Here is a 24,678-nt window from a genome sequence, read left to right on the forward strand (position 1 = left end):
TACATAGAAACATGTACAGTACTAATTAGCAACCTCAACTGCCACACTGTCATCATTTGATTATGGTGTACTGTATTGTATTATGATAAAGGTTGTATGTAAATACATAACAGTGGAGAGATGGGTCTTCTACTTGTTGGCAAACTGAGCTCAAAGTATAATCCAGTTGTCAAGTGAAATTATGCTTCCCTGATGAAAATGTATGTTCCCCATGATATTGTATTCTATTGATCATTCTAGATACAGACAAATTTTGCCTCTACATGAGACAAATTACAACTTTCATTCATCCTTTAGATTGCAATAGAAAATAAAAGTTGCATAAGAGCAGCAGCTGCTGAGGTCAAAGTTAACCTCGGAGGTGATATACACTAAGTTTTGCAAAAAGTTGTTGAGAAAAATCTATCATTTTACAAATTTGTTTTAATCCCAGTTTTTAGGTAATACTAAGAATCGGAAACTATTAGTAGTACTGTACTGTGTTTTGCAAAGTGCTATTAAGCTTTGTCTGAAGCAAAATATAAATGACATGAATAATCACGTCAGGGGATTTTTTTAAGAGATTATAGTAATTTGTAATTTATGAGGAAGGTAATAGGGATTAGGCTGGATCACAAGAACTGATTAAGTGATGCCCAGCCAGTAATGATAGTTTTAAGTGTCTTATTCTCTAAGGTATGAGCAATTCTCATACATTACTGTATGCTAATAGACACCATTATGTCTACCACCCTCGTGATTGTTCCAAGGGTCACAAATGTTCCCTTGCCAACACTGACCAAAAAGTAAGAAGAGTCATCTTGATCGTGAAGAACTCGTACGACGCCGAACAAAATTCCTGGCCACAGTACTCTTGATACAGAGGCAGGACATCAATAGATCAATGAAGGTACTGGACCTTGCACAAACAAAACTCCATTAAAGGTCACATATTTTCTTTATGCTACCAGCCCTTGACCAGAGTGATCCTGACCAGTAACACAAAAATTACATTCAGGTATGTGCTCTACTACCATCAACAAGACCAAAAGAGGACTGCCAGTTAACACACTATCTCCTGTCTTGGGGGAGTAGAAGGGCTCCCAGAATCCTCTCCTGGCGCAATCCAGATTTTACAGAAGCAGATTACCTAATTGACATAACAGGGTACCTACCTTGAGGCTACCTTGAGGTGCTTCCGGGGCTTAGTGTCCCCACGGCCCGGTCGTCGACCAGGCCTCCTGGTTGCTGGACTGATCAACCAGGCTGTTAGACGCGGCTGCTCGCAGCCTGACGTATGAGTCACAGCCTGGTTGATCAGGGGTAACCACCCCTTCTTTAGTAACACCTGCATGGAATATACATTACCATGTTTAACCTTCTGTATTCAAACACACTAATTGGTTATATAAAAGGTTGCCTACAGCTAAAAGTTTGAGCTTGTTGGCTCCTTGGATGCCAGATTTGCAATTAGGGATCCCAGATTTGATTCCTGGATGGGCCAGAAATGGTTGGGCATGTTTCCTTTCACCTAATGCCTCTTCATGTAGCAGTAAATAGGTACCCTGAGAGTTGGGCAACAGTTGTGGGGTTGCATCCTAGAAACGGTTCTTAGTTCAACCTTGGGGGGGGGGTAAAGGGGTACCTCCGTAGAAGTACTGGGCATGCATATGTGCATATATATGTATGTATGTATATATATGTTGTACCTAGTAGCCAGAACGTTGTACTCGGCCTGCTATGCAAGGCCCGATTTGCCTAATAAGCCAAGTTTTCCTGAATTAATATATTTTCTCTAATTTTTTTCTTATGAAATGATAAAGCTACCCATTTCATTATGTATGAGGTCAATTTTTTTTACTGGAGTTAAAATTAACGTAGATATATGACCAAACCTAACCAACCCTACTTAATCTAACCTATCCTATCTTTATAGGTTAGGTTAGGTTAGGTAGCCGAAAAAGTTAGGTTAGGTTAGGTAGGTTAGGTAGTCGAAAAACAATTAATTCATGAAAACTTGGCTTATTAGGCAAATCGAGCCTTGCATAGTAGGCTAAGTGCGTTCTGGCTACTAGGTACGACATATATATATATATATATATAATATAATATAATATAATATAATATAATATAATATAATATAATATAATATAATATAAAAGGGGTACCACCTCTGGTGCAAGTGTAGGGACCCATAGCCTCGGAGAAGAAAATAATGAGTACTCAGAGAAGACCTTGTGGATCCTCACTGAACACTTTTTTTCTTCTACTACTCCTATTCTTTTAGTGTGTGTGTGTGTGTGTACTGTATATCTAACTTTATTTTAAAATTTCATAACACAAAAGGGTTACAACATTGGTTACATGCAAGGTACAAGACTACTATATATATATATATGTATTTATATATATATATATATATATATATATATATATATATATATATATATATATATATATATATATATATATATATATATATAAAACACACACACACACACACCGTCAGTAGTTTCAAAGCGTTATATGACAAAGAGTGCTGGGAAGACGGAACACCACGAGCGTAGCTCTCATCCTGTAACTACACTTAGGTAATTACACACACACACACACACACCCAGGCTTCCAGTCCCCCCACCAAAATGAATTATTAGTCATTACCACACTTAGGCACATGAAAATGTAGCTGGCACTCTTGGGTCTCTAATTGCAATAAACTGGGTCCCAAAACTTTCCGAAGCCATTGTGGTGACATTTGGGTTCATCAATGTTAGGGTATTTGCTCATTTCACCTTGTTTACTTTGTGGTTCCTAATTTCCATCAAGTATCTTGGTTATCTTGATTAACTTTGTGGTGTTAACTAAGTAGTGGCCACTTTTGTTGCGTCTTTCCTTTCTGATGGGATTTTTCTCAGTTCTTGGTTTGTCTTTGATAGCCAGACTTTCCTCACCTCATAGAACATTCCTAAATTTAGTCCTGACTTTCAGTAAGCTAAGGTAGGTTTCAAGAGGTTTGGTGTAATTACTGTAGCTAAGGGTTAGCAGTAGCATTGCTTAGGCTCAGTGAGTTTATGGGAACCTACCAGGAAAAGGGGGTTTCATCACAATATATTGAAATTGAAATTGAAATAAGTTTATTGAGGTAAAATACACACAAAGGGATGAGGTAGCTCAAGCTATTCTCACCCCATTCAGTACAACGTGTTAATATATACATAGACACACATCACAAATAAACATATTACCAAACATTCTGAGAGATAAACATATACATTTCCTCCTTCACAAGTATTATGTTAATCACAATATATTCAACACTTGATTTACTGCTTGTTATTTTTGTGTGTTATTAACATTGTTGGTGATGTTGGACAGAGGGAGGGTCTGGAATTAGCTGGGAGGGTTCTCTCACCAGTTTCATTATTTTAAATATGTTTTGTACTTTTGGAAAAAAATCATAATACTGTATATTACCTGTGAATTTGTGATGTAGAGCTTTATCACCTAGCCACATTCAAGAGTTGGTGTCCTACCTCTGAATGCTAGCACATATTAAGCTGGATGAATGACGTCCATCTATACTGTAATATAATTGCAGTCGAGATGTTTATTACAGTAACTGGTACAAAACATGTTTCTGCTTATTTTGGCAAATAATATTCAAACTATGATTTTGTTTGTATATACTGCAAATGTTAGTTTCTTTTACCAGGTTATTAATAGTTTACCTGTAGTTTGTTTTGAGAGTTTTACCATGCCAGACTTGTCTGGTAGTATAGTCTTATCTTGGTTACCCAGTAGCAATAAAATATGGTTATTGTGTAGCTATTGGAAAGCACAGTACTGTACAGTAAAATTCACAATTTGCTGTGAATAAATTTGCAGTGCAAGTAGTACTGTACATATAAATGAATATTCAGGGGTTGTATAACAGCATTGGTAAACAGCATCATCCGAGGTCTCATTTTTATTCATTCGAGATTCTTCTTTAAGAACTTCTACCACCATTACTCACTTGATTATTGATGAACTCCATGATCTGTTTTCTTAGCTTTTTTGGCAGAAAAGTGCTAAATGTAGTAAAATGGTTATATTATTCTATCAGTAGCTCCATCCCTACTAATGATCAAGTTTAATAATTCATTGTTGCTATTCATGATAAAAAAGCTGTTGTTAACCCTAACCAGATGTAACCTTGTTGACACCAGGTGACGTGGTTTCAACCTCAAATAAAGATACAGTATTGTATAAGCTTCCTAATTTAAATTATATGTGGGATGACCTCGATCCAAAGAGTGCAGACATTCAAATTAGTCACATTTCTTACAAATCATGTAAAAAGTGATAGATTTGCAATTATGTGACCATACCCAGTTTAATTTATATTTCTGCACACAATAAAAGTAAAAGTACATTGTTAAGGAGAGCATCTTCAAAGAATTCATGGGGTACAGTTCATGAGTTCATTGTCCGTATTTGAATTTTGACTACTGTAGGCGATGAGTCACAATAACGTGGCAGAAGTATGTTGACCAGACCACACACTAGAAATTGAAGGGACGACAATTTAACCCTAAATTAAATGGGTTAATTTATGATGTTAAGATGGGTTGAAGTTTGTCGTCCCTTCAATTTCTAGTGTGTGGTCTGGTCAACATACTTTTGACTACTGCTCACAGGATGAGTGTTGGGTGCATGATAATGAACTAAAATAACTTTATTGACATAAATAAAAAGAGAATGACAGTACTATAACATAAATTTCAATTTTGGTGGAGTTAATGACATGTTGATCACTGAAGGACTTTTTTGTACATTTACCTACCCTTACCATAACAAGTGCTTGTCATGGTCTGTTTTGATTGCCAACTGTTGAGGCTCGATGGGTTGAAGTTTTTTGAGTTATCATACCAAATAAGAATCTGTTTTGGCTTGCCACTTTTTTCATTTGCATCTTTTATAATTGGTTCTTTGCCCTGCCTAACGATGTAAACTTCTTATTTTTTACTATCACCGCTGAGTGCATAATTAATTAGTTTTTCAATAGCTGTCTAAGGTCTCTGAATTTTTGTTGTCTGTGGTGTTGCTGCCGACTCTTCCTCATCATTCTCCTTAACTTCCTCCATCTTGCTGGTAACAGACTAGAGAACCTCATCTTCACTCACCATACCTTATCCTGATTCACTATTCATTACCTTCTTTTTCTAACTAGTCGACTATACTGCCTGTCTAAATCTTCATGAGCTTATCAGAATGTTGTTAACCAAAAACTATGAAAGTTTCTATTAAAGAACAATGTTGGAACTGAAATCTTTGTTATAGAGTTGCACACTTTAATGTAGATTCATATAAAGGAGAACACTTCAGTTCAAATGGTGAGCAAGTTCAAAGGATCAGGATGGGTCCACTCAGTGTGTGATATATAGGTGACTAAATTTGAACAAAAAATCTCCATTTTAGCAGAGAAATACAATATATTGCCTGTACACACAGTTTTAACAATCAGTAAATACTTTTGTTAAAATATGAAATATTATTTTTCTATACATTTATTATTAAGGCATTGTTTTAATTTAATGATTACTATAAATAATGGTCATTGGAAGTTGTTTGGAAAACTCAACAACAAAATCTAGTGATCTCTTGAGGTTATCTTGAGATGATTTCGGGGCTTTAGTGTCCCCGCGGCCCGGTCCTCGGCCAGGCCTCCACCCCCAGGAAGCAGCCCGTGAGAGCTGACTAACTCCCAGGTACCTATTTTACTGCTAGGTAACAGGGGCATAGGGTGATTAGGATTTCTGTCTAAATTAAGAGGGCCAAGTCAATTTTACTCTAGAACGACACTTTCTGATGTATAGTTCTTTGACATTTATCTTTAAAATTCGAGTGTGGTTACTCAAACTTAGGTTTAAATATAAATTTTTTTGCAAATATTACTATAAATTAATTGTTATGGTATCAATGGTAAGAGCAGACAAAGTTCTATAATTGTACTAGAGGAAAATACTAATTTAAGTTTCCTAATAATACAACAACAAAAAAAATAACTTTTATTTTAACCCCAAATCTCAATACCAAATTTCTATCACTAAAAACTCTTAACAAATCCTGCTGATTTATATATTGTAGGAAAGTTTCATCAAAATTAGATTAAAGCTGAGAGCACCTAACCACTAAAACCTATAAAGGGTGCTTTAAGATATTAATTTTACCCCCAAAAATGCAACATCACAAATCCCTAAAATATCAGTTTTAATATTATATCTTACTTTCTAAATGCTTTTCAGTTAGTTATATTTAGTTTATGTGATTATATTTTATGTTTTCATTGCAAAAGGCAAACAATATACTAGTTGACAACTTGCCATTATTTCAAGATTTTCTTACGACTAAGAAATCAAATTAAAATACTAAGTTGTTTGATTTTTGTTTAAATAAAGCTGAAAATGTAGCTAGTAACCTTGGCTTATACACACCCAGTACTCTCAGTGTGTTTACTGGCAGTTTTTGTTTCAGTTGTGTTTATTTGTAAGGGATGTAAACCTGGGATGTTTTGTTGTGTGTAGACCTTGTATAGTGTAGTATTATATATTTAATGGTGAAGAATGAATATGTTGTCGTTGATGCATCTACTGCATTATGTAACAAACGTTAAGGCATTTCTTACATTACAGTAATTATTTAATAGCCGTAATCTGCTCTTGCGTATTTTTAATCCTAATACTGAACATATTAGTAGTTGAGTATTACCTGGGCTGTGTAGCTCCCCAGGTGTCAGATTTTAAAACTTAACCCATCGTTGTGGGAAAAGGGGGAAAGGGGACCTTGACCAATGCCGTGTTTCAAGAACAAATAAGCATACCTGCTCCAAATATTTTACAAATTTACCCTAATTCAAAGGGATTGTCCCAGTAGTATCAATTTTAACCGCTTCCTTAAAAAGATTTGCACTTGTCATTTTTTAGGTTTGAACGACAACAAAAGTAAAAATATTAAATTCAAATTTTTATCTGTGTTGCAGCCTTGATATATACGTAGTATGTAGTTTTTATATTTGGAGCTAAAACGTTTTAAGTCTGCAATAATATTGTGTTGGCACTAGTACTCATTTACACAGGTACAGTAGTTATGTAATACCCCTCCCTACTTCCCCCTCACCCTTCCCTCTCTGGCCCTCTCCACCCTGCCTTCCTTTCCATCCCTCTCACCTTCCTGCACATTTCTCACCATTCCACTATCTTCATCCTGATCCAGTTCCACTATCCCTCTGTCCCCACTTCCTCTTTTCTCTTCCACTACTATTCCAAGCCACCACCCAACCCATATCACTACTATCATCCCCCAAGTACTGCCACCACCCTCCCCAGCTCATCTTCAACATTGCATGCTACATCCCAACCCCTATTACCACCCACAACCTTCACCCTCCACCACTACCACCAAATATCACCACATGCTACAAACCACCGCTCTTACAACCCTCTCTTTTCTCTTCCCTGGTCTCTCCACCCACCACCACCCAACATTACATCAGTCTGTCATGTAGTGAGACAGGCCAACTCGGGGATACTTGTCTTAATTTGCCTTCAGTGCAATTAAACTACATCTAGTTTGAATCTAGCACCCAAAACATTTTTATCAAAGCTATGTGCAGGAAGTTACAGTATTGAAATGAATGCAGTTTAACAGATGTGAATTAATGTTTCGTATGAAATTTAACCGAAATGGTTTCATTGAAAATTCACTGGAAAATTAAAATGGTAATGGTTTCACTGAAATTCTGATAGGCATGCTGGAAGTTCATGTTTTTACCAATAAGTACATCTTGTTAAGCAAAGTGATACATAACAGTGCATGCTTAGCCCATGCACACACTGATGCGCAAAATAAAATATTAGGCACAGATGTCTTTGTGAAGTCCTGTATACAGTATTTTCTCCGTTAATAATTAAATCAAGCATACAGTAAATGATTTGTCATAGAAATATTGACAATACTTTTTAAATACTATAGCAGGCAGTCATTATAGTACAGGTCAGTACAGGACTTATAGATAATGAAACTCTTATTTGATTAATTATTTTTTATAGAAAGTAAAGAAGAGCCATACCTAGCCGTAATAGTGCTTAGTTTTGAGAGGATATATAAAGGTACAGTACTGTATAAGTGAATTATTTTTGTAATTCTTGTCTTTAATTTGACACTAATATTACATGCTGTTACAGAAAACTTGAAAAGATTAGACACTTTTTATTTTGCAATTACAGTATTCAAATTATTCATTTTTTTATTTACAGTCAATACTGTATTTGCAGAAGTTAAATTTTTAAATTTAATTTTAGTTTTTTAATTTCATCTTAGTTTTTGGTCTAATTTTATTTGTTTCTCGTTGGTGTTTATATATGGGGTAAGGGGAGAGGGATTTGATTGAAATAGTTAAGATGGGTTATCAACGTGGGGTTGTCGGTGGTGTCTAAGTGGTGGTGTTTGTTGCAGGGGCGGGCAGGGCTGGATGCAGCGCTTATAGCCATGGGTGGGCAGTCACATCGCGGCTCATATGATGCCCGAAGGCCGCATCACTGCTCTTTCTGTGGCAAGCGCTTCCTCAACACCAGTCATCTGCGTGATCATCTTCGCCTGCACACTGGGGAGCGCCCCTTCACCTGCCATACCTGTGGTCGTTCATTTGTTCAGCGGCAACATCTACGGCAACATGAACGTGCTGCTAAGTGTGCTGCACCTGTGTGCCTCACCTGCAATCAGACCTTCTCTAACAGGGATGCACTCACCCTGCATATGAGGTTGCACCTCCTGCCACCCACCACCACCAACACCACCACTACAACATTTCCTCATCCACAGTAATACCTGTGTGTGTACAGTATAAAACTAATGTATAGCTAGTTAATGTGGTGGCAGTGTGCTGTGAGTGTGAAAGGAGGTCTGATATATGTTTGTATATCGTTACAGACGATGCGGTTAATACTTGGGGAGTTGGGTGAGGCGGGTGGCGGGGCGCCACTTGCTGACGGGGGCGCCGCATACTCTCGGAGGGGACCTCCTACATCAACCAGTGGTGGGGAAAATGTGACTCCAGCAGTGGCTCCTGACCTAGACATCTTGGAGTATTGCCTGAATGATGCCGTGGGAGACCAGCTCCCTGGTGAGCCAAGATCGCCTCGCCTTAATACTTCCCGTGGACCTGGGAGCAGTACTGGGGGTGATCAGCCTGTGGTTACAGGATCTTTACTGTACCAATGTCGGCCCTATGCATGTAGATTTTGTTCTAAACGGTTTAAGAGGAAGGATCATCTAGTTGAACATGAACGTACACACACTGGTGAGCGACCATATGTTTGCTCTGTCTGTGGAAAAAGTTTTGCTAAGAAGACCAATCTGAACACACACACTCGCAGTCATCATCAACAGCAACAGCAGTACTGCCACCACCTTCATGCCTCCTAGACTGCTTTTCAAAATCTCTAGCAACATTTTTCAGTGCTTAAATTTTGCACAGTATAAGTTTGGTAATGTGTTAATTTTATTCATTTCCATTGCCTTATTTATCATATGTATATCTGTAAGACTGTTGATATAATGTTATTCTTGCTTATTTTTTGTGGTTGAAATCAGACATTTCTCCTTCATATTTTGTACTTAATTTAATGAATTCAGTAGTGTAATAAAAGTGTTGAATATACTAATTGTATTATTTTCAAAATCTTTGACATTCTTAAAAATACTGCATTAATTTTTCATTAACCCAGATATTGAAAGAACAGAACTTCTAAAAAGTACACCTTAAGCTATAAATCAGAGAAAGCGAACTGGAAAAGGCTTGTCTGTTGTGTAGTTTCAATACAACCTGGTATGTCTGAATTCTGTAAAAAGGGAAAATAAAAGCAAAGGAATAGATCTGTATTTGCTTTTTTGTTAAGAAACTGAGTTGTATTTTATTATATAGTTATGGCTTCAGTGACTGAAATTTACTGACATGAAGAACTGAATAATAAAGATCCGCGGAAGTTTGAGGGGAGTCGTAGGCAGGGGAGTAATGGTTGGGTGTTGGTCTTTGCAGGGGTTGTTGGAGCCTCAGCATACGAACGTTGGGGTTGCAAGCCTGGCAGAGCAGGAGATGGTGAGCGTGGCAGTAGGGGAGGGCGCCTTAGCCACCAGGCGTTATGCTTGCAGGGCCTGTGGTCGCTCCTTCAAGAAGAAAGATCACGTCAAGGAGCACTTCCGCATGCACACTGGGGAGAAACCCTTTATGTGCCCCCTTTGTCTTAAGCGGTTCACTCGAGGACGCACTCTCAAGACACATGTGGCCATTGCTCACCCTCATGCTCATATTTAGAGGCACCCCAAAAAATTTAAATGCAATGCTGAACATTAGAAGTTTTCTAATATGGTATAAATTTGAGCATCTAGTCCTGTGTGTATATCAGAAATTCTCTATACTCTACAGTACTGAATGCTTTAGCCCAATCGAATATTACATTGTTATTATGTTATTAGTTCGTAAAGGCATAATTTACAGCATTAAGCCATCTTTTACTTTTTAATGGCATTTATTGAATATCAGATAAAATTATAACAGAAGAATTAATTAAATATGTTCAATATTTCACAGGAATGAACTAAGATAGCTGTGATACTTGCAGGCATTTGTGCCATGTCCAGTTCCTAGGATTTTACTAGTCATTTCATTACTTTTTCTAAGTAATTTTTTTTATCTTTGGAACAAAATTCTTCTTAGTAGGATTTGCACATTTCAAATGTAACAAAAATCAGTTTCATGTAAAAGATAAATTTGCAGTAATCACTGTAATCTATATGTACATGTACTGTATACCCAGATTAAGGGTACTTTAGAGGTTGGCAGTTCTACATTAATTGTTTTTCAAATTTAATGATAAAGAGAAGAATAATATTTTAGCTGATGCATGTATTCAGAAAATCTCACATGGCATTTTTTTTTAATGTTAAAACACACCCATATAGGTGAATGCTATAACTATTGAAAGCTTCAAAATGTCATATGACAAAAATTATAGTTAAGATGAGACATCTAGCATAGCTCTCTTCCTGTAGTTACACCTAGCTACAGGTGTAGCAAGGCCCTACATAATTACATTTTAATTAGAATGATTGCACATGCACACATTGAAGGCTAATAGAAAATGGCAAGAAGATATTTGAGGTACTGAACAAAGTGTTGCAAGAAGTTTTCCTAAACTAACCAGGTCACCTCCCTGATGGAGGGATAAAGACATCAGTGGCTGGATGGTATCACAGCTTCGGCAGGGAAAGTATGAAAGCAGCTCACAACTTTGAATGTGACAAGCGCAGTATAACAGACCCAAACAAAACCCAATCATTGGTACTCGAGGAGTTAACCAAAGCCCTAAGCAAGCTACTACCTGTTATATACAGTACTTGAGCTAGAAATGAGTGAAAGAGCTACCAACAGCTGGAAGATAATAAATGTAGTGCTCAGTTTTGAAAAAGATAGACAGAAGGAATTGAACTACAGATATGTATTACCAACATGAATACCTGCAAGATTCTAGAGAGAATATTTAGGTGACCAAATTAACATCTTATATGGACGAACTTTATGTTCAAGCAACTGCATGGGCATAGTGAAATCTTGTCTGACAAACCTGAAGTTCTGTGACAAGATGGGCAACAATCAAGGAGGAAAGAGAAAGTTTAACTATTAAAAGGCCTTTGGCACTATCACTAGAAGAGTGCTAAACAGCAAATTCTATTAATGATTCACATTAAGTGAAGAATTTAAGAAGAATTCAATGAGAATTTCATTAATTTAAAAGAATTTGTAAGTGGGACCCTACATGTCAATGTTAACATGTAGGTCATCTTTGGGTTCTGCTCAGAGATGCAAAATGTTCATGCTTTCAATGTTTTCTCAGTTTTGGGGTTATTACTCTAAATTTGGTGTCAAAATGCTCACAAACTGTTTCTATAGTATAGATGCCAAATAAATTTATTAATAGAATTTGTGAGATGGTGCTGAATAAATTAATTTTTATGAACATTTCAACATTTCAATACTGTACTGTATTCATTTTCTCAACATAAATAAAAATAAAACATGAAATGTGCATACATTATCAATCTGTGTTACTAAAAAAAAAAAGTGAAAATAACTTTCAGGCTTTTCTGTCAGGTAATTTACCAAGCTTAGTAAAATTTCTCACATACAGAACAATTATTATCTTTAGTGATAGATAGTTGGCTGAGGTGATCTCTGGATGGTCCACACTTTGGTTGGTACTCGGATGAACTATGCCCCCTGCTGTGCTCCTAATAATAATAATAATAATAACACAGAGATTAATCATACTAACGTGACTGCATCAATGAGAAAATCCGTAGGAGCCATGATGTGAATAAAATCTATGCGTTGGGTGTTCTCAGTCGCACGCTCTAGATGATTAGACCACTTAAAATTTAAAAATGGGGTGGAAGCTGGATACACAGGAATAATACAAAATTGATTTATTTTAAATAAAAATTGATTTTATTAGCAAATCAAAATTGATGGAATAAGCTCTAATACTCTAGAATTAAAGACATAATAAGAAACTCCAAACCAAACACTATTAATTACTGAAACCAAATTGGATGAAATGATTTGAAAGGTTTGTGTGTTTGCTATACTGTATAGAGAAAGGATAGGAACACAAATTAAGGGAGGAGAATGTAAAATTAAATTACAAAGGGGAAAGTATACAGAATTAAATTAGTACATCAGAGATGTTGAGTGGGATTGTGAACTGCAGGAACTAATTACATACTAGTAATGTACAGTATGTTTTTTTTATAGTTTTTGGTATATAGAACATGTGAAAGTAACATCAGATTGTCATTGCACAAAGGAGGTAGTAAAGAAAATGCAAAAAATTATAGACCAATAGATTTAACATCACACATAAAAATATTTGAAAGAGTGCAATGAACTAAGATCACAAAACATACGGAATCACATAACCCTGGACAATATGGGTTCAGAACAAGGTGCTTCTGCCTCTCACAATTAGAAGACCACTATGACATGGCCTTAGATGCCATGAGAAGAAATGCTGATATAATATACACAGATTTTGCAAAGGCATTTGAGAAATGTGACCATTGTGTTATTGCACACGAAATGTGCACAAAAGGAATTACCATATTTGCCGGCATAAAAGACACATCCTCGCATAAGATGCACCCCCTATTTTACAGGGATATTTTGTGGAAAAAACTATTTTAGTATGTTTCATCATACATTTATTGAAAGATATTTTAAAGTGGTTTTTGTACCCCAACTCTTACCTCCTCTCAGATCAACTGTGTAGTTGTTTATATTTTGGACATGAGAATTGCTATACAGGATGTGAAACTTGTATTTCTGGATGTGATGTATTATGTTGTCGCATCAGACCACCAGGGCACCCGGCGGTGGCGCACCTTCACAGTGCTCTGATGTTGTTGTCATCCACTCATTGCAAATGGCTGACAGGCAGATGAAAGTTTAACATTCCTTTCAAATTTGTTGGAGCATTTTTCATTTAGATAATGAACAAATGTTTCACATTTGAAACACCTTACCATTCAGGTATCACAGTCGTTAAATAATGTAACGTCGTTAATGGCATATATCAGGTGTGAATTATGTATGCTGGGTTATGAGATGATGTGAGCTTCCCTCATAACTGCCGATGTATCGTAAGCAATTTTTCGTAATTTTGTGATAGCAGACTGTGATAATTCAGCTTGTTTTCAATGTTTTATTATTAGTAACACAATTTACTGTAATAATTTTGCTTGTTTTCAATATTTTATTGTTAGCAATGATTTTTGTGCGTAGCGAACTTACCCATTATGATTGTCCAGCTATGGTGCTCTGTCTCCCATCCGTAATATGGCCACATTAGACACGGCAATTTTTCGATACATTTAAAAATAAAAAAGCGCGTCTTATACGACAGTAAATACGGTTCTGCCAAAGGGAGATAGCTATTTAACTTCCTAATGAACTTAACCTAGAGTATTATAGTCAAGAAAATAAAATTCAGATTATCCACCATGAAAAGCTCAGCCCCTCTGGGTACTGTGGTTTGCTTTGGTACTTTTTTCTAATCATATCAGACATAGATAAGGATTCAAACTATAGTGCTGTATCAGCAGGTGCCAGTAGGATTTTCATGAGAGTAGACAATACTGTATAAAGGGCACGTCAAGTCTGCACTCTGGTGGTAAATTGGTTTTTCAGTTGGCCATATAAAACAACATGATGTTTAATAAGGGTATGTTCCAGCTACTGCACTATGGGAAAAACGAAAATATAAAATGGAAACTACATATAAAATGTAGTCGAACCACACTATTGAAATATAAGGCAATATGTAAAACTTGGGAGTAATCATGTCAGAGGACCCTTTAAAGAACACAATAAAGTAGCTATTACAACTACTAGAAAAGTTAAAGGTTAGATAACAAGAACCTTTCAAACAAGATGTGCCATACCCATGATACTTTTTAAAGATACTAGTGCTCTCTAGGGTGGACTATTGTTGCACTAACAGACCTGGAGAGCATACAAGGATCTTTTACTGATAGAACCCACTATAAAGCATCTAATTTGTTTGGAGTGCTTAAAATGTTTAAATCTGTATTCCCTAGAGTGCAGGCAGGAGAGAGACATAATAATTTACACTTATACTAGAACTCTATACTCTATATACTATACTATAGTCTATACTCTAGGACTCTTATGCTCTATCAACATCAAAAGCCCAAGACTTTCCAGCACTCTTACTCTAAACATGTGGCATAATTGGCTGACCTCTCACAGTGTTCAAAAGAGAACTGATATATACCTTTAAAGAATACTGTACATGATCAACCAGACTCGTATGTATATGTGATTCATATGTCAGGCTGTGAGCAGCCGCATCAAACAAGCTGGGTGACCAGAGAACCAACGAGGAGGCTTTGTCAGAGACCAGGCCATGGGGACGTTGATCCTCCAACCCGTCCTCCTAATAGAACTTCACATTTTGACATATACTTTACCTAAGGCCAAAAATTGCCATACTAGAAAATGGTAGTGGCTCGCAAAATTGACTGTCTGTTCTATTTTAGGTCCTCTGGTAGGTTAGGATAAGGGCACTTAAGTATGACAGTTTCTTGATGGTAAACTTTAGAAGGGTGAGCTGGATCCTCAGAATTATCACAGGTAACAGGAAAGTAAGGTGACCCACACAAAACACTGCTTTGAAAGTTGGAACACTGGAGGGAAGAAACTAGTCAAGTACCATAGGGATTGGTGCTAGTGTTTATGTTTTATCGATGACCTGCCAGAGGACATACAGAGTACTCTATGAATATGTTCTCAGATGGTGAAAGTATAGTACAAAACAAATCAAGGTTCTAAAAGATTGCAGTATCATTAGGCAGGATCCAGACAGACTGGAATTTTATGAGAGAAAATTTCATGTACTGGAGAGGCCATAGGCCCCAGTTTGCCTCTAATGTCCTACAATATTCTAATGAAATCATAAAGGGAAAGGGACCTGGGAGTGACTTTAAGTAATGTCACCATAGGGTCATATAAATGGCAAAATGCTTGAGGTTTATGCGATGTTAGCCAACCTCTAGATAGCATTTAAGTACAGTACTGTATATGGAAGAAGGAATTGTTAAATTTTGTGTTATTACTAATGAGGTTAAAATGGTTAAAAGTTAAAATGTGCTATGGTGGTGCAGTTAATGCCCACATTTTAAGAAAGCATGTAGCTAAACTAGAAAGAGGTTAAAAGGCATGCAATTAAATAGATCCTGAAACTTAGGTGACCTATGAAGAAGGGGCTATATTTCTTAAACTTAACTGAACTAGTAGAAGAAAACATTGTGAACATTATCACTGCATACAAAATAATGTCAAGGTTAGAGGAAGTTGATAACGTAGCCTTCTTATTGCCAGCCCCAAACAGACCTGGAGGATATAGTTACAGTATATGATAAAGGAACATTGATGTTAAATTAAAAGTATGCAGCATAAGATTTTCCTTTGGAAATAAGAGTAGGTGGGGAATGGAACAGTCTTCAAGAGAAAGTTTTATGTGCCAAAGTGACCACTAGTTAGATATTAGACTTAAGACTGCGTTGGATAAAATTTATCAAGAAATTGAAGCACCATGAGCATATAAAGTATCTCTTCCCATAATTTCAATTAGGTAACTGCTCACATTTATATTAATGTATACAGTACCTGCACATTCATACACTTTAGCATGGCATTTAATTATATACTGTAGTTAGAAAACATTTGAACTTGTTATCTAAAGTATTCCTCAGACCAAACTAGGAATGTACAGCAATGGTTTCTTGCCCTTATTTAAGGGAACATACAGGTATTAACGAGTGTAAAAATACACAAGAGTACTGCACTGCAACTGAAAACATTAGATAAACAGAATATTACAAAAATCTATAATTAAGGAAGAGAGAGTAACAGGAGTTCTAATGAATGCACATTCAATTGCATCAGGATATATTGATCCCATCCTCCAAAAATTGTAGGGCCTATTGCTACCACAGATGAACTATAAAACATATGGACTTGCAACCAACAACAGTTCAAACTTTACACTACTGTATTGCATTTCTAAAGGGTATAAACAAAGTTTAAACTGACTAATTATAAACTTAACCTAACTTGTCCTAGGCCTAAATATGCAATCTTTGGTCTAATATTTGCAATCTTATTACCTTTATGCTCTATACTAGGCATAGGAAAATGTAGGTTTGGTTGCTATTGTCTTTCTCTGGCCCTCTACAAAATGCAAAATGTGGATTTTATTTTTTGGGTGTAACAGTCTTTTGTACTAAGATGTATAGTAGCCATAGTTTCCACTATTTTTGGATGGCAGGGTTGTCATCACTTCTGAGAACATTAATAAACACTGACAGTGACAAAGATCTACATAGTTAGAAATAATGGTTCTAATGTATTGAGTTGTAGATGACTGGAACACGCTGCAGAACAAGGTGGTGTGTGAGAAAATCAGAAAAATTTCCAGTAATTATCATAGATGGATCAAAGGAAAACAGTACATCATATGCTTGGTCATAAATTGGTAATTACACATTGGGTAATTACATACATGAGACCAAAATTGGAATGTACAGCAGCCAAACTAGAAGATAGTAGGAAAGCAGAAATATGATCACAACATAAAAAATGGTATTGGGAATCAAAAGATTTAAGCTAGGAAAAGAAAGTTGTTGTAAAAACATACAAAAGTTTTCTTTAGCAACAAGAGTTGCAGATGATTGAAACAATTTTAGTGAGAAGGTGGTAGATGCAAAAACCAGCAACAGTTTCAAAGTGTCATATGACTAGGATTATAGAGAAGATAGGACATTACGAATGTAGCTCTCATTCTGTAATTGGACACTAATTATACACACACACACACACACATAGACGGTTGGAACAAGTTAGGTGAGAAGGTGGTGGAGGCCAAGACCGTCAGTAGTTTCAAAGCGTTATATGACAAAGAGTGCTGGGAAGACGGGACACCACGAGCGTAGCTCTCATCCTGTAACTACACTAAGGTAATTACACTTAGGTAATTACATAGAGAATCATGACAGGAATTGACAAAGTTGACAAGGATGTGTTTTTTTAAATTTGCATCTTCAAGAACAAGGAGCCATAGAGAAGAAGAGAACAAAGGTACTGAATAAAATGTCCAAAAGTTCTCGTTTTACCAGCAGAGTTGTGGACGGTTTGAATAATTTTAGTGAAAAGGCAGTAGGTGCCAAACCCATCAGTAGTTTTGACATCAACGTCATATGATGAAGATTATAGGAAAGACAAGACACCACAAGCATAGCTCGTCTATACTGCAACTACACTTAGGTAATTACACATTTTCTCTCTTTCTCATGTTCTCATTCTCACTTAGCCCCTCACCCATCTTACCTCCCTCCTTTTCCCTCTCCAGTTTGTAAATGTGTCTCAACCACAGTACATAACATTGGAAGTCTTTGGAATTCAGAATGTTATTTTGCTAAAATATAAATTTTTACTACAGCTTCATTATTACAGCTGCATAAGTTTTTTTTAGCTATATTGCATTGTACTGCATTTATATCAAACAAATTTATGATGTTTTCAATATAAGAAATGTACTGTATGCCTAAATATAAATACATTAGAGTAATTTTCTCTGAGGAAGTTGCAGATCAGGAGAGGATATCACAGGTATTTAGTGGCATTCACTTCTCATGGTGTTTGTACAGTACAGTATAGTATATTTAAAGCAAGATGAAATTATTAGGCATTATAACATAACATTTATTATTGCTTAAGATAATCCAGATTACAACTTTGTGGCAATGGCAAATTTTCTTTGGGTTTTAATTCACAGAAAACATTTTTGGAGTTTATTCAGAGAATCCTCTGATGTGCAAAAGATTGTTACTTGTCAGTAACTGCATTTATTTGTTTTTAGTAAATCTGAGAAGATTTTCTTTATGTAATGTAAGTTTGCCTAGGATAGGCTAGTTCATGGTAAATACAGTACAGTACAGTACAGTATTTTATAGTTGAATTATTAAGTAACAGTGTCTTCTATGTAATTTTGTTGTTGGATAAGCAGTAAGTGAAAATAAATACAGTAATGCACTTTTCACTATGGGGCAAAATAAAGTCGTTAAATTATTGATTAATTAAAAAATTGAATTTATATTCATCGTAATTTTATTTAAAGTGAAATATTTAGAATGGAAGGGCCTTGCAGAAGCTTCCTCAAATATATGTTCACCTACTATCAGTCTTACCTCTGATGCTAAAATAAAAAGTGTCTTTTTAATAACATTTGAAAATAATTAATCAGACTTTATATAAAAAGTTCTCAAAGATCTGGATCTTTGATCTGAAAGTAAAGATCTGGAAATAATTTATCGTGGATTATATAGCATATCAGAGCTGATTGCTAGACAACTAGTTAAGGTACGTACGTTCTCTCACAGGATGTATATCCTTATAATGCAAGTATACTTGGTTGCACCATTATAGTAGTTGCACAAAAAGGGATATGGGGGGATTTTTAGTTTTTTTAATTTCAAGCAGATTTCAGTGTCATTGCATAAAATTGCTTAATTAATATATGTGAGAAAGTCTCGTCACAGAGGGTAATTTAAGACAACACTGGCATTTGTATTGATTATATATTGACTATTTATGGAAGTATCTTTGATATTAAACTTACAATTGAACTCTTATATAGTAATGACTTGTAAGTCATTTGTTTTCAGTAGTTTATAGTACAGTATCACATTGTCTTAATTTATATACATAAAGAGCAGCCCCAGCACCCATCATAGAACCAACAAAAAAACATAAACAGTCCATCTGGGACCACCCACTAGTAGAAAAAATAGCTGATGCTATACTCAGCACCGCAACATCAGACAAGGAGAAAGTCCGCCTCAGAGCAGTGCGTGCCCCCCCATACAGGAGACTTCCTCCTGGCAGTACCCATGTCGGCAATGGGCATGCGTCTAGATCCAGAATCCCTTCGTGTAGCAGTGGCCAATCTGCCTTGGTGCCCCAATTCACACTGAATACAAGTGTATTTGCAACAGGGTGGAAGCAGACCAATATGGACTGTATGGGTTGCATTGCGGAAGCACAAAGGGTTGGCATGAAAGACACAACGAGGTCAATGACATCATCAAGAGGAGCTTTGTCTCAGCTCGGTGCCCAACGGAGAGAGAACCTCGCATCCTAGGGGACCAAAACCCGGATTACCCCGCACTTCACCCTGATGGCATCACCATATACTCCTGGAAAGGGGTCAAACAGTTAGTGTGGGACTTCACATGTGTATCCACCCTGGCTGACACCTATGTACACTTCGGTGCTGTTCAAGCAGGTGGGGCGGCCAACCACAGGGAAATGGCAAAATCAATCAAATACAGGCGATTGGAAGGTCAATACACCTTTGTTCCCATAGCGTCTGAGATGCAAGGCCCCTGGGGTAAGAGTGCCTTGGGATTTCTCAAGGAATTGGGATCCAGGCTCATTGATGTCACCAAAGACCCAAGGGCTTCCAGTTTTTTTGTTTCGGCGCCTCAGTGTGACGATCCAGAGGGGAATCGCTTGCTGCATCCTCGGTTCCTATCCGGAAGCGGAGGAGCTTCAAGAGATCCATGACCTTTAAGCACTCATTGTATCATCCAATGTATATCTTGTAACCTTTAAATACATAATAAAGCAAAAAAAAAATCAAAAGGAAGGTAGGAAGGAGAAAAGCACACAGAAACTGTATTGGAAGGGACCCAAACATTCCCTCTAATGCGTTATGTGTGGTTTCCTCCAAGGCTAAGGGTCCCCTTCTTCCAGCCAAGAGTGGTACTCTGCTTCTCTGCTTCACTATAAAGAGTATATGTTTCGTAGTGCATAATTTTTCTTTTAGACAATTCCTTGAACTTTTGTTTTTGAGTGGAGAGAACATAAGGCTTTACTTCAAAGTATAGCTGAGTTTGTTCAAGTTATATATTAAAAACCATGATACTACTGTACTGTACTTGGAAGTGTGCTGTAGTGATCAGGCCATAATCTATTCATAAATTTGCTGTTAAATTCTGATCATTTGTGTCATTAAAAACTACTGTATAAATCACAGCTTCACATTAGTACTGCTCCTTGCATTGCTAAGAAGTAAAATAAATTTTATAGGACCTCAGTAGGCTCTTAAGAGATATAGTTAATGCCTTTGCTGTTCATGCATAATTTTGCAGTTCATAAACTGCATTTTATTATTGAGGAGAGTTGCAGTTATACTGCTGTTTTATAGCCTTGAAAGTGTTTATAAAAGATAAAGTTAAACACAAGCTTATTTTAGTGAGAAAGTACAAGCTTATTTTCTCTACAAGCATATGACAAAGAAAGCAAATTTTGGTATTTATGTAAGATTGGAATGGTGAAAACAAGAGGCCACAGCTGGAGTGTCATTGTTTGCTTGTATGTTTGTGGAGACCACCAAGATGGTAAGAATGAGAGGGCGGTAATTAAATTTCATGTAATATGTTGCTTAGTAAAACTGAGAAATGAAAGTGGATTTATAATAAATTCACATACAATTAAAATTAAGAACTTATGTACAGTATTTATGTATTGGAACGTTTAATGGTAAATAAAAACAGTAAAGTCTCTGTAATAATAATAGATAACTCAAATTACAGTACTGTACAGTACATCAAATAATTTTGCTATTGAAGTATATTGCGTTGTAATAGAGGAGCAACAACCAGACACCGCTAACGGTGGCTGTGTGTGTTTCAGGTAGGCGGTGCGAATCCTGGTGGCCGGGGCGTGGTGTCCTTGGCAATGCCGCTACCAGTGTCGTATTGGCAACCAGCACCTGCAACGACCGAAGTGGGCATGTGGGGAAGGCGTGGTGGGGTACGGGGTGCAGGCGAGCGCCGCCACTCTTGTTCAGTATGTGGAAAGGCATTCAAGTTGAAGCACCATCTGGTAGAACATGATGTTGTTCATCGTGCAGAGAAACCATTTTCGTGCCCACTCTGCCCAGCAGCCTTCAAACGTGCCAAGCAAGTCAAGTATCATATGCGCCTCCATCACCGCCATCATGCTGCTGTATCACCTTCACTTGTTCCTCGCTCATCCCAAAATACCTCTGGTTCATCCCATACAAGTCAATAGAAGCTATGTTGGAAGGGTTAGTCAAGAGTACACTTGTGGTATTCCCTGTAAATTGGCATTCATCTTGAATTATATTATAATCAGTGCTCTGAAGAACCTGAAACATATATTAGTACAGTATTTTAATAGTACACCTCATTGAGTTAGCAGTTACTTAATTTTAGTTGCCTACACATACATTTAAATACCTACAATACTGTATATATTTTTTATTTACAGTCATTCATGTATATTACTAGATGTTTTTGTTTTCTTCAGGTAACAAAATAAAATGTTTAATGACATTGTGTTTGTTTTCCTATACTGTAGTTCATAACAAAAATTAAGTGATTTAAATAGTCCTTAGTTTTATAACATGTTTCTGAGAAGTTACACTTCAATGACATTTTATGAAGCCTTAGGAAACATTAATTTCTAATGGATAAAGTTTGATTTTACTTTGCCATATCATATATGTAATCTAAATCACTCTTAGGTGTAGTGTTTGTGGGTTGATAATAAAGTATAATTATTCCTCAGCACTGCTTTGCATTGCTAAGCCCTTCACATAAATACATTGCTGTATGCTTAAAGTTGCATTGCTTTTCAAGTTAGGAGTCTATTGCTAGTCAATGCTGATCAAATCCTTGCCAGTTATATCTCTTGAGGGATGCAACATACTAATATGCTGCAAGACAAAATATTATTTAAAAAATAGATTTTAAATCTGATTTTTTAAGCTATGTATAACAAAATTAGGTTCAGAAAATAGTCCCAAATTTTGTGAAGGTGTCTGTTGTCATATGAACGTGAAAGGATGAAGGGGCAGCAGATATGTCAAGTAACCTCAGTGTTTAAACACCCTCTTCATTCCACACATATTTTTGTTTATTTACATGTTTTTATATTAATTTTATCTAGACCCAACAATGCTGAGCAGTTTGAAAAGAATTGTTCTTGTTGGTGAGACTCGTACATAAATGAAAATGGCATCTCGCATGGTTAAAAGTAAATTCTAACAGTCTGTTCTAGTGATTCATCAATATTAATTTTGAACACTTTGGTGATTTGTTGGGAGGTTTTTGGTTCTGTTTCATGACATGTTCCTTCATACATACCATATACACTGTAAATGATGTGTAATTAGAGAGATATCGTCAACTGAACTTCAACAACACTAACTGATAAGTTTATTTGTGCATTCAAAAGGCCCAATTTTCTTTTAATATTAATTTTAAAATATTTAATCCCTTTAATATATTAATCCCAATTAATATTTTTTATGAATTATTATATTAATTCAATTAAGTGGCTGGTTTTAATTAAGTGCAACTGAACATTTCCATTTCAATCTTTGTTATTATTTGCCAAGGAAATGTACAGTGTATAAAATATTGTTCAGAATATTTTCTTCTGACTTACTGACAGTATTTAGGGAAGGGGTTCCGTACATTTATTATATGGCATTGTCTATAAGTAAGATAACATACAAATAAAAAGATTGAAAAGTAATGAGACACAGAATATAGTAACTTTTATATATATTCTCAACTTTGAATTTTGAGGACTGTACTGCTCGCTTCTTTATACTGTATTCTCATACTGTAATAATTACTTATTGCTTGCAGTATTGTGTTTCCATGCATTTTTTGTTCATATTCTGTTCAGTTACACTACAGTGCTCTATGAAAATTTTGTACCTCTGTATATAGAATTCCTCTGAACAACAGTCCAAATTCGTCTGTCAGATCTCCCGCACCAAATTTCAGATCTGTCTGGAAAAGGTCCGGATTCTAGAGGGAGCTACAGTGAAATGTGAATCATTAGGTAAAGTAATTTCTTGCACATGATGTTTTCCCGCATTTTTCTCTTGTGATTTTCGTTCCATGAAGGCCAGAGTTTAGGTCAGTAAAGTTTCAGAAATGTTTTTCTAAGAATGGTTATGAAACAATTGTTAAGTGAAACATGTTCCAAAGATGTTTCATAGGTATAACATTCAAAATAACATAATATCTCAATTATGCAAAAAAAAAAAAAGTAAAGTTGAAATTGTCATGAGTGTGAGGGTTTGAAGAAGGCATAATTCTTCATTTTTGGTGCTATTGCTCGAGGTGATAATTCATTCTGTTGCCAATAGATGGCAGCATTTACAAGTTTACAAGACGAGACCCAGGTGAGCATTATGTGATTTGGAAATGTTTTTCTAAGCACCTGGACTGCAGTTATTTTTCATATTTTTTAGTCTATTACAGTGGGACGAATGCAGTTAACAGTATGAAAACTATGTGAACTACTATCTCATTATCAACTTAAATTCTTACTGGTGTCTCCAGAACTGTACAAACTGCTAGATTTTGAATATAAGAATTGTCGATCAGTGAAATTTAAAACTTGCCAACTCACAAAAATTTGTACAGTACAGTACTTCGAAAGCTATTGGTAGCGCTATTTAGTGATCTTTTCAAGACACACAGGTCTGGACAATTTGAAACTACATTCATAATTGACCACCACACTGCCATTACTGTAACATGGGGTAGGGAGGGGGGAAAAATGTTGGGAAGGTGGTATGGGATATGGGGAATAGGGGAAAGATACATTACGTTGCCAATGAGGTCACTAACATATTCCCTGCCCCATACTTCTCACTGAGTTACTGTACATGTACTGTATATGTTTTCAGGCATCTTAGATTTTAGCCAACAGTTATTATTCACATTAACTTTGAAAAAGAGCTGCCATATTTTATTTTTAATAACTTCCATACAGCTTGTGTTAGAGATCATATTATTATGTAGATCATGTATGTACAGTAATCTCTTATACCTTAAATAGCTATAATAATAATAATAAACTGTGTTCTCTATTGCCATTTATATATTTTTTTAATTAACTGTAAAAGTCACTATAACAGTAAAATTCATGGATTACATACACCATTACAGTATTATTAAGTTTATTTGCTTTAA

At 36.0% G+C, this 24,678-nt stretch overlaps 1 protein-coding gene across 10 annotated transcripts in view; it reads left to right on the forward strand.

Moving 5' to 3' along the window:
• LOC123773746 (protein tramtrack, beta isoform) overlaps positions 1–24,678 on the forward strand; it is a 208,807-nt gene that overhangs the window by 121,837 nt on the left and 62,292 nt on the right. Inside the window, exon 5 of one of the 10 annotated variants that reach the window (XM_045767649.2) lies at positions 21,350–22,015. The exons of the other annotated variants lie outside the window; for them this stretch is intronic. Coding sequence (XP_045623605.1) covers positions 21,350–21,730 — 381 coding nt within the window. The 3' untranslated portion in view covers positions 21,731–22,015. Of the gene's footprint in view, positions 1–21,349; positions 22,016–24,678 lie in introns of those variants that run through there. 10 annotated transcript variants of the gene reach the window in all.

The sequence above is a fragment of the Procambarus clarkii genome, chromosome 72 (assembly GCF_040958095.1).
Source record: "Procambarus clarkii isolate CNS0578487 chromosome 72, FALCON_Pclarkii_2.0, whole genome shotgun sequence".
NCBI lineage: Eukaryota > Metazoa > Arthropoda > Malacostraca > Decapoda > Cambaridae > Procambarus > Procambarus clarkii.